The following is a 12,479-nucleotide window of genomic DNA, read 5'->3' as shown; positions in this document are numbered from 1 at the left end:
AAAACAAAAATAAAAGCCAATTCTAATGATATTAATAAATACTATAAACTGTTACAGCATAAATTCTTAAATAAACACTGCTGCTAGATTACGGTTACATAATCAAGTCCTGTATGCATGAATTACTTGAGTTAATTGGATGCCGTACAGAGAATCATTGTGCAGTGGAATCTAGAGCACCGCTGCTTGTCTGTCACTCAAACATGTCTTTGATTATCCTTGCCAAATTACCCTCATGATGTAGTCCTTTTTTTCAACATAGATGTGATTTTTCATATTTTATTTCTCTTCAGGTTGTGGCATGTGTGTTGATTGATCTATGAGGGTATTTGGGGATGGCACTGATTGGCTTTCTGGCGATGGCAGTGTGTGCGTTGCTGGTTGCTTGGGCCGATCAGTTGAAGCAGGCCCGAACGCCTTTGTTACACCATCGTCCGTTTGTGGTGGTGTGGAACGCACCCACCGAATCCTGTCGTCTTCGATTCAAGGTTGAACATGTGTCATTGATCTAACAAATGTTCTGTGTGGTCCAAATGATGGGAATAACATCTTGTCTGTTTCTTTTTCAAGGTGGATTTGGACCTTAGTGTCTTCGACATCATTGCAAACCACAACGAGACTTTGAGCGGCCCCAACGTAACAATCTTTTACCACAGTCACCTGGGTTACTACCCTTACTACACCAGTTCTGAGATTCCCATCAATGGAGGCCTTCCTCAGAACCAAAGCCTGAGCAAACACCTCAGCAAAGCTCGAGCTGACATCGACAAGCTCATTCCCTTCAAGGACTTTCACGGGCTTGGTGTCATCGACTGGGAAAACTGGCGTCCGCAGTGGGTGCGCAACTGGGGCTCGAAGGACATCTACCGAAACAAATCCAAGGAACTTATAAGGAAGCTGCATCCTGGTTGGCCACAAAGTAAGGTGGAGAATGAAGCAAAGGAACTCTTTGAGAGGGCCGGACAAGTATTCATGAACTCAACGCTCTTGCTGGCCCAGAGTCGACGCCCGCATGGTCTTTGGGGGTATTACCTCTTCCCTGACTGTTACAACTATGGTTATAAGCAGCATCCGTTGCGTTACACAGGAGAGTGTCCTAATATAGAGCATGTACGCAACGACCACCTGATGTGGCTGTGGAAGGAGAGTACGGCCCTCTATCCTTCCATCTATCTCGACTATGAGCTCAAGTCTTCCGTGAACACGGTCAAATTTGTGCACTACCGTGTCAAGGAGGCCATGCGGATCGCCTCGATTGCCAGGAATGACTATACGCTGCCTGTTTTCGTGTACTCCAGACCTTTCTACGCCTACACATTTGTTGTCCTATCAGAGGTGAGTGGAATATTAGGTAAAAAGTTAAATAAATAAGTCTGAATCATGGCATAGCAGTCAGAAAATGTGCTCTGATATGCTGAAATGTGATGCTTATGCTGGAAAAACTAATTTAAGGCCATTTCTATGCCTATAAATATTGCTATTTTTTAAAAAGATGTAAAATAAAACAAAGATATTAACTCTTTCACCGCCATTTATGGAATTTTCCATTATTTCTGAGACTTCCCCCGGCATAGACGGACATTATAGGGGCGCTATTACACGTCTTCCGAAAGATACAAATATTCTTTGTTGTTGTTTTCAAAGCAGAGGGTCTGTTCTTTTCTTTTTTTATATACAGTACACTGCATATTCGGATATTCATACAACAAAATATTCTGGGGGCCATGAAACTTTAGTGAAAATGATTTAAAGAAATGCTGGTGCTGGCTTGGAACTTTTTTCAAAAATGCTGGCAGGGAAAGAGTCAAAAATAAAGTTTGTAATATCTACACTACTACTGTCTACAAACAGAATAGCAAAGTAATTCAAACAGGATTCCTTAAACACTCCCCTTATTTGTCATTGGTCGGTTAAACAGATAGCACCGCCTCCCCCACGCTATTGGTTAAACCAGTCATGTTAAACCAGTAAACCAACTATGCTGGTCAGGATTCTCAAACAAACAGCAATGTTTTGCAAACACCACGGAGCCACAATGTTTATAGCCTAGTTTTTAGGTAAATCAACTTACGAATGACTAAAGGCCGATTCAAAACCAAGGACGATAGTGAAGTCCACACCACAGCCACACCGATAACATCACAGAAGAATTATATAATTCTGAAATTACTTTCAGAATGATTTTTTTCCAGCTGATGAATGAAAAAAACCTTGTTGCCAGCCACTCAGAATCCATCCAACTCAAGCTTGAGCATTTAAACTGGCAGATGACTGCAGATAATACTAATAATAAAAAACACTAATCTGTTGGTGTGAATATATTAATATAATAATATAATAGTGGTGGTTGAGAAGATTCCCCCTTCCTGTAAAGCGCTTTGAGTACTTTAAGTTTTTAGGTTTTTTAAGTATATATATTTTTAAAGATTTTAATAATATTACAGCACTGAATTGTGTTTGCGCACTGAATACTTTACGCACTTTCCAGCCGTCTAAAGGGACCTGTCAAACACACACTGTTTTAATCACTCGTCAAATACTTGAGTGACAGACCCACTCCCTAAATCACCCTCCTCCCTGGCACCTTAAACACCAGAGATATGCTTAAACACTCATCTGTCACCTCATTATGAGAAGAATGTTCCAAATCAAACTCTGCAGTAGGTCTGCAGGCGTGTTTTCAGTTTGATGGGACCACCCGCCTTTCTAGACAGTGAGGTACATCAAGGTAATGTACTTATTATGACTAGTTTAGGTTACAACCGATAGCTTCCATATGTTCATTGTGATAGTACAGGCTCCAGACCATACATTACACGTACAGGTCTACTGTATTGTTATACTTACCCCCAGGCAAAAATCAAATGTGCGATTACACACCTCTCCTCGGTAAGCCACATGATTTAAGGTATCATTCATGTCTGAGTTACAAGCCCTATATGAGCAATGGTAATAGGGATGTTTGTGTTATTCAATAGTAACACATTTCTTTTCCAGGCCTGTTACTAAAAAATATATGATCTGTTGCTTTTCTGGTTTGAAATGCATTAACATAAATAAATATTCATCTTGAACAGAGTGACCTGGTCCACACTATAGGAGAGAGTGCAGCACTGGGGGCCGCTGGGGTGGTCCTGTGGGGGTCATCTGAATATGCAAGATCTCAGGTATGCATTATACACACTATCGCTCTAAAGTTTGACTGAACGGTATACATCAGACACAGAGCACGTTAACAAAATGAATCCAACAATAAATCTTCTTGACTGGATTGGATGCATTTTTAGGTGAAATGGCTAATATTAGAATCCATAACCAACAGCATTCAGAACCACATGGGGATCAGCTTGAGCTGATGGCATTAACATATTTAATATTTTTGAAGCTTAGGGAACAATCTGTCCAGTTTATCTCTTAAAAGGGGCACCTCGAAGATGATTTCTGTCTAAACCTAAAATAAAGCAATATTAGTGTCATCATAGCTTCTGTATCTGGTGATTTATACAGTATCACACATGTGCCCTTGAAGGACCCATGCTCATTTTGTGGGTGCGTCCCATATCCTGTTTACAAAAAGCACAAGGAAGAGTATACATTGAAGCTGGTGGAAAGAGTTAACAGACCGTTAATGTGTTTTTCTGTTGTGTGACATCATGGTAATTTTGTTTATTTATCTTGCATGTGAATGAACAAACATTTGAACTGACTTGGGGGACATTTTTGACGAGTAGTATCATGTACAGTGATCGGTAGTATCTAACAGAAACACTTTTTTTAAAGAACATTCTTCTTCTCACCAAGGCTCATATTTTTACAATTTCAAAGAATTGTTTTCTGTTAGAATATATTTTAAAATGTAATTTATTCCTGTGATGCAAAGCTGAATTTTCAGCATCATTACAGCATCTTCAGTGTCACATGATCCTTCAGAAACAGTTGTGTACTCATTTTTTTCAGGATTCTTTGATGAATAGGAAGTTCAAAAGAACCAGGATATGTATGTATATATATATATATATATATATATATATATATATATACTGTATATACATACACACACAAATCAGCTAATACTAAACTAAAACCAAAATAAAAAAACATAAAAAATATATAAAACCAAATTAAACATTTCAAAAAAAGAAACTAATAAAAATGTAAAAACAATTACTACAGTAAAACTTTTAAAAATTACTAAACTGAAAATGGAAAATATTCAAATAAAAACGAATTAACTATATTCATGAAAGAAAGTTTTTCATCTAATATTTATATTTTATTTCAGCCTTATTTTAACTCATTGAAATGATTTTTAATAGTGTTACTTCAAAATAACATCACTGATATTGACCAATATTACTTTAAAAAAATGCCCTAATATCTTAATATGTGTTTGTCTTGACCAGAGAAACTGCATGACAGTCAAGAAATACATTGACGGTCCTCTGGGTCACTATGTGATCAACGTGACCTCAGCCGCTAAACTGTGCAGCAAAGCCTTGTGCAAGAAGAACGGCAAATGTGTCCGCAAGAGCCTGGACTCTGGGGCTTACCTGCACCTCAACCCTCGCTTCTTCAACATCCGCCTCAACCAAGGCATCCGTGGGCCGCGTTTCCACGTCAGTGGCCACCTCAACAACCACGATATCCTGGACATGAAGCAAAAGTTCACCTGTCAGTGTTACCAGGGCTGGACGGGCATCTACTGTGAGATGCCCCAGATAGCACAGCCCCACCCGAGAGACAGTATCCTGGGAGAACTACTGCTGGTCCTGTCCCTTCATTTCACCTGTCTGTCTGTCATCATGTTCTTGGGTTTGTGTCTCATTATTAAGTGTTTGATACTGTAAACCACAGTGTAGATGGTACTTCAGACTGTGTCTGTCAAAGCTGCAGTCCGTAACTTTTTGGGGTAAAATTTTTTCCAAAATAAATTTGTGAGGTGGATTTCTGCGGGAAATTGGAGCATGTCTTTGCGTCATTACGTCACATCTGTACAGATAAAGAAGGAGTCTCGGCTAGTAGGCTATGTTGCGTGTGAGGATGTTGGAGGTTGAGATTTATAGCCTTTTCTCACAGCACTTGATATAATTAAACTTATCAATTTGATGGCGGATCCAGAAAGGTTCAAACGACAATCACCAGTTACAACTGGAGATTCACCCGCTGTAAAATGCAAAAGACTTCGGAGTGGCTACAGAAAAAAAGAGACTGCAACCGGGCCCATGCGAAAACAAGGATAAATATCAGAAGGGCATTAAATGTAGTCACGCAATGCTGATGTTGTTAACATTAACAATTTGAGAGCAAAGTATAATTTGCACAGTTTGACGTGATATGATAAGCGATCGTTAGATTTAATCAGCGCAATTTTACTTTTTTCCCCCCTTAGTTAGAACAAAAGTGGATGTTACTTAATTGTTCAGATTACATTAACCGGTGAAAATTCTTATGTTGGTCATACTTCCAAAAAGTAGAATCTGTGATTGCGAATGACAGTATCCACACCGGCGCGGTGACAGACAGCCGCACATTCTCCTCAAAACATTGGATTCATCCGCGCTGTGCTGTGCCGAGGCACAACCCACGTAAAGTTGATAATTCCGCGAATAACTGCAATTGCAGATTTCGAACAGAGGTGGCGACAAAGAGGTAAAACTACGGACTGCAGCTTTAAAGAAAAAGGAAATAAATGAAATTTAGAGTAGGTGAAGCTGAAGCTATATTTAGCTATAAGGTTTTGAGTCAAAAGTTTTTCACCACAATAACAGACCGGCGTGCAATTCATTCAAGAACATCATGCAAAATTTCTGCAACAATGGCGCCACAAACTTCACATACAATTGAAAATCCAGCGTTTAATTGATCCAGATAAGCACTCATTGTCACGGTTGTAAACACGAAGGCTTTCATCTTCCATGAGGGGGTTTGACTTTGTTTCCAGGCGGACCGTTAAAGAACGTGACACACACGTCTCCTGGAAATCCTGGAGAATACAACCAATCAGATGACGACTTCAAAACTAATATTGGGCTAATATTGCCCACAACCCATTGTGCGTTGGATGAGGATTCGATTAGAACTACAAACACAAGTAGAAAGTCTAAAAAACTACAAACATGGCGGCTGTGCGAGACAACGGTTAAGTAGATAGGTTTAGATAAAGGGGTTAAAGGGGATAAAGTGATTAATAATAGTTTATAACCTGACAAAAAGCCATTTATTCAATGTTATCTGCATTGTGAAGATATGTTTGGTCATTAACTTTTGAAAACATGAGGAGAGTAACTACTTACAAGAGAATTATGAAATAGGTTCAAATGAACTAGAATCTAATCAAATCACATTTAAATCAGAAATTAAATAGGGAATTTTTTGATCGATGCCCAGCCTATTCATACACTCCCATATGGCACATTGATCATAGTTTGGGTCATGAAGAAATTACTCTTTAAAACCCAGTTATTTTTAGTGCACAACAACGCACAACCAGTGTAGATCAATTCATGAACAAATTACTTTTGAGTCAAATCTTTTAATGAATAATTTGATTATCAATACATATACTCAATACTTATCAGTGAATATGCTCAGATTAATAGGAATCTAATCAAATATCAGTAGTACTAGGCCTATTGAAACCCCCATTATACGTCTTCCGTATCACACACTATACAGTATATGCATTCAGATAAGAGTATTTTTTTGTAACTGTTCAATAACTTTCAATAATAAACCACCTTGAGAATTTTCACTGGAGTAAAAATAGTGTGATAAGTAGCCCCAATCTCCTCTACAAGTGTATATACAGTACAGGTACAGAAGTGACAAGTTTTACTTTACTTTACTTTTATATTTACATCCATCATAAGTAATGAATAGACTCTGCACTCATTTTGTCATCAGAGTGTTCATAGTCTCATTTCCAATCTTCAGTGTTCAGTATAATAAGCAGAAATGCATCATAATTCATTCAAAAGAACACCAAATGCTCTTTCCCCACCAAAACCGAGGTGAATATTCTCAACTATTCACCCAGAAATTAGACATAACAGCATGGTGTAATAAGACAAAGTTGGTTGACCAACATGTCTCAGTGTAGACTGAGGCTCCATAGATTGTGATTCAGCTTGGCAGCCGTAAACTGTCAATAAATTACCAAGCCTGGGAAAACAGCAACTCCTGAGTATTTTAAGCTAAATTACATCTTCTTTTGCAGCAACCATCATCTGTTAAGGGATTTGAGGTTCTGCTGTTGGAGATAAAAACCTTTTGTCCATTTTTTGGCCAAGACATTACATAAAAACTGGGTTTTGCAAACAATATGTGGTGCATTGTAGATTTGGTCATGGGTAAAATAAATCACAAAAAGGGGAAGAGAAGGTTTTGTGCTATGCACACAAGCTAAACATTCAGTAAGGATATATGTTTTTTTGTTTTCATTTTGCCCAAGCTTGTCTGTTATTGATGGAACTTGGCATATTAAATTAATCTTATATCAATATTTACCGAAAAAAAACATGCTCCCACTCAAAGACTAGAAAACACTCTCTGCGTCTAAGGTTGGATTTTCATATTTATATGCATTCATGTTATTTGTTGAACCTGGATCGCTGTGCATGTAAGAAGCAGGAATGTGAGGAAAGGTTTTCGGCTACCAAAGTCATGCATAACTGAGACACACCTCACAGCTGTTGGTCCGAGCCCAGGATACACTCGCAAACACAGACCTGGAACCTGATCTAGAGATGGAGGAATTCCTGAAGTTTTGGGTGGGACAGACAAATCCAACACAAGCACCTCCAGACCCCTTGCCGGGAAGTTAAGAGGAAAAAAGTCCAGTATATATTGGAGAGTGGGGTCATTCGGTGCAATTCCAAAGTTTTTTGCTCTATGTGGACCACATCAAAGCAGTACAGTATGTGTGTTTAGGTGGGAGGGTGGGTATTTGTGTCCTTTGCAATAAAGAGCAGTACCGTATGAAGTACAGAAGTACATTTCTAAATACAACATCAACAAGAATTAATGTGGTTAAACTAATGGACCAATGAATCATACGTTTGTACCTTAGATTCTACAATTTCCCTCTGTGATATATGTACGCTGAACCATTCATTAAGACGTTTTTCTTGATTTCCAGGCTTATTGTCAAAGGGTTCAACCAAAAATCACCCTCAAGTTGTTCCAAACCTGTACAAGTTTCTTTATTCTGTTGAACACAAAAGAAAATATTTTAAAGAATGTCAGTAACCAGACAGTTGACAGCAGCTATTTACTTGCATAGTATTTTTTTTTCCTACTATGGAAGTCAATGGCTACCGTCAACTGTCAGGTCACCCACATTCTTTAAAATATATATATATATTTTTGTGTGTTCAATATAAGAAAGAAACTCATACAGGTTTGGAACAACATTCAGGTAAGAAAATTATGACAACATTTTTATTTTTGGGTGAACTCTCCCTTTAAGCTCAGCATTCCTTATACAAATGCTGACACATTTCTAGGCTTTTTGAAATCAATCACGCATTTTTGCGGTGCAGAATTTGACATGGAAAAATGAATAACATTTTAGCAAAATCATGTTTGTTTTTAAAGTTTGTACAATGAAACTGCAATGTAACACATAAAAGGAACAAACACTACCATATTAATACAAACAAAAACTACCATATTATTTTTGGACACTGACCACATACTGCCATGTTTTTTGTTATGTTTTTTTTTGTGGACATGGATTAAAAAAAGAAAAAAAGTGGGTTGGATTGATACCAGGTTATGGGATGCTAATGTCCAGAAAACATGTTTTAGATGTACTATGATACTTATCTTGGTACGTTTGAAAATATCTTGCAGTTCACTACTATGTAAATACCATGGTTGAAATATTTGTATGCACATAAACGACTGATCATTTAATTCCTAAGTGTCTCCATGTCAGGAGTGAGTCTAACGCACAGTTATTATCAGGAACTCTTTAGCTCAGAACTGAAGAGAAAGGAAGGTCTCGCTGGTGATGTCGTCTTTCCCTTCCATAATTTCTCCACAAACTACCAGTTTACATTACCCCACTCTCTCACCACTAATAACAGGTTATGGGTTGCTAAAATGTGCCACACATCCATTTATCTTACCCACTGACAGGTATTACATTAAATATTGGTTGCCACTGCCACTGTATATGTCTTAGTTTAGAGTAAAAATGGGTCAATGTTAATTTAATGACTCTAAATGTATTTTTTTCTGTAGTATTTTGAAACAGCCACCCAGATTAGATTAGATAGATAGATAGACATATAGACAGACATATAGACAGATAGATAGACAGACAGACAGATAGATAGATAGATAGATAGACATATAGACAGACATATAGACAGATAGATAGATAGACAGATAGATAGATAGACAGACAGATAGATAGATAGACATATAGACAGACATATAGACAGATAGATAGACAGACAGACAGATAGATAGATAGATAGATAGACATATAGACAGACAGATAGATAGATAGATAGACAGACAGACAGACAGATAGATAGACAGATAGATAGATAGACAGACAGACAGACAGACAGACAGACAGACAGATAGATAGATAGGGTTTATATAGATTAGTGCATAATAAAAGGCATAATCGCTAATAAAATGTTAATATAAGAATGAGTAAATTCAACATAATTACACTTCACATGATTGCATTTAATTATAGCCTATTACAAGATATTTATATATTATATAAAAAATAAATTCATTGCAGTTACCTCATATTTTATTCAGACTGTAATGAAACGTCCGATCAACTGCCGAATACAGAACAAACAGTCCGGCACAGGCCTGATATGTACGATGTTGATGTTTCAGTGTGTCAGTCCACGACTAACCAGTGCCACAGACTGGTAGAAAATCTTTTAAAATGTGCAACATCTGTTAAAATACTACTTTGCTACAAGTCAAAGGTTCATTTGTTATGACCTATGGTTAAAAATACGAGCTCAGTCATTGTCTGGACATGTTCCTCAGAATGGAGTGTGAATAGCTTTGACATTGTTCTTCTAGAGCTAACTATAGGAGGCCATTAAACTGCTCAATTAATGGGCCACAGTGGAGATGTAGAATTACCTGCTATGCCAAACGTTCCTCTCCTCACAGATCACATTCTCTTGTGTATCGACCAACACCTTCTATCAAACATCGTGTATCACCTCATTCACTTGCCACGACACCCGTTACTGCTTCTGCTGCTGGTAAGTCTCTGACTGACCCACTGCTTGTTTGTTTTTCTATGGGACTTAAAGCTGAAGTGTGTCATTTTTGTATGTCAAAATAATATATCCCAGCTTAATAGAGTCAACAATAAGTAAGTCCTTACTCTGACTGTCAAACATTATTCCATTTGTTTATGCAGCCCAACATGGCAACACCGGCTCAACCAATAGTGTGAGTTTGGGGCGGGGCTATCTGTTTGTTCAACCAATGGCAGATGAGGAGTTTTCGGGAAACCTGTTTGAAAACAGTTTTTGAAATTTTGTTTGGTCGCACTAGTGGTGGAGAAATTACACGCTTCAGCTTTAGCAATTCTGAAAAATGTAATCAAAATCACTCAAGCTGACATGCGGAAAGTTGTTTAAAAAGCCAAATGTTGCTGAGGCTGTACTTTCAGATGACTCATGTGTAAATTGTAAAACCAAAATGAAAAGTCACAGCAATAAACATATTTTGGTATTCTGTTTTTAAAGATTAATTTTAAATGAGCATTACAGTACACTCTCAGAATCTGTTTTACAAAAATCTGTAACTGGGGCACCTTTTCAAAAGATGTCGTAGAGTTACCCTTAAAATTGTCTTATAAAGGCCCCATTAGCAGCACCTGCAAAGATATTAAATATTTGTGCTATCTATATAAAAAGGTTCTATAATTTGTACAAATTTTCCAGTAATCATCAAGTGCATTCGAAGGACATCCCCATAAATGATTCATAACTTGTACTAGAGACCTGGTTTACATAAATGCTGTTTTTGAAGTACAAGAAGCAAATATTTCCATACAATTATGCTATAATTTCATGTGCCAAAATCTACTCGGGTGAGGAACATTGAGAACATTGGAAGAATCTTTATTTTCATTGCGGAGGTTCAGATCACATGCCAGCCTGCTTGCCCTTAAAACGGGCAGTTCAAACAACACTTCATACTCAGCAAGACATGCCCCATCTGAACAAGCAAACCAAACACTAGATTCACGATACAACAAACTTTAAAGTGCTGCTAAATCAACAGTAGTGTCATATTTCCTAAGCTGAGGTTTAATAAAACAGACCTCCCAGTTTGAATGATGAAAAGTGGTTTTGTACCAAAGGAAATGTGGTGTTCAATGTCCACAAAAATCACACTCCAATCATCATATAAATCCAATCATAACATAAATATATGACAACATGGAGGTTATTGGTGCAAAACTAAAGCTTTTTCCGATACATTTTTTGGGGCTTCCTTTATATAACCGGACAGTTTGGACAGAGGAGAAAGAACTTGAGTGGGATTAAAACATGATGCAGTTCAGATTCGAACCTGCAATCTCTTGAACGTGCACAATCCACTATGTCACATCTCCAGCTAAAACCATTGCCTATTTTTTTCACATAAGCTCATACACACTTCCACTGCTAGCATTAGCGTGACTCTTGAAGAGCGTGGGGTGTGTCACACACACTCACACAGTCATTGCTAATTGTTGCTATAGTTGACCAGGAGACAGGAAGTCTGTAATTTACTAACTGTCTGAATAAACCTCTTCGAAAGGCTTGGAAAAAAAAACAACCTCATCTTCATTACACAGTCCATTTGTTAGCATGTTTCACAGCCCAATCTTGGATGCTATATAACCAAAATGACTAAAACACCACTGTTGTCATTGTGTCACCCCTTCTGCAATGTAACAAGTCAATGTCAGTTTCACTGCCCTGATATTATGTTCTCTCACTGTAATCTTCTAAGGATTATACTCTGAAATTTAAACCATTCAGCTATTCCCAGAGGAACATTTTACTGCTTAAAGTTAAAGTTTGCACTTTCAGAGCTCAGGTCATGAACTTGTTTAAATGGGCTTTAAAGTCAGCATGAAATGAAAATTCTATCCGTCTATATTTTTCTTTCAATTTGTTTTAAATCTCTCAACCCAATCGTCAATCGCCTCTGGTGGCATATGCCAGACTTCTCCAATCCTTTCGCCCACTTAAAACCCGCACCTTTCCTACAATTGATTACAAGCTTGCATTCAGATCTGCCTCCAACCAACCAATCAACAACCACTGGATAGAACCAAGACCCCACATACATTTAGTTTGTTTCACTCGGATGTACGTCTCAATTCGGATAAGAAAATGAATGCTACTTCTGTTTGATTTCGTTTGGACAAAGACAATACATATTTTTAATGTTATGCAAGCACTATAGTCTGAAATTGCATCTTAGAT

The 12,479-nt window shown here is 37.7% G+C and overlaps 1 protein-coding gene across 1 annotated transcript; it reads left to right on the top strand.

Moving 5' to 3' along the window:
* Positions 1 to 335: 335 nt before the first annotated feature.
* Positions 336 to 4,847, top strand: hyal6 (hyaluronoglucosaminidase 6; the record flags this gene model as incomplete). Its single annotated transcript, XM_082158908.1, has 4 exons — positions 336 to 488; positions 571 to 1,335; positions 3,078 to 3,167; positions 4,404 to 4,847. 4 exons carry the CDS (start codon positions 336 to 338, stop codon positions 4,845 to 4,847), a joined length of 1,452 nt encoding a protein of 483 aa, XP_082015034.1.
* Positions 4,848 to 12,479: the final 7,632 nt, after the last annotated feature.

This window comes from Leuciscus leuciscus (genome assembly GCF_965113295.1).
Source record: "Leuciscus leuciscus genome assembly, chromosome: 25".
NCBI lineage: Eukaryota > Metazoa > Chordata > Actinopteri > Cypriniformes > Leuciscidae > Leuciscus > Leuciscus leuciscus.
Note: the sequence above shows the minus strand (reverse complement) of the source record. Positions and strands in the feature narration are given on the sequence as shown.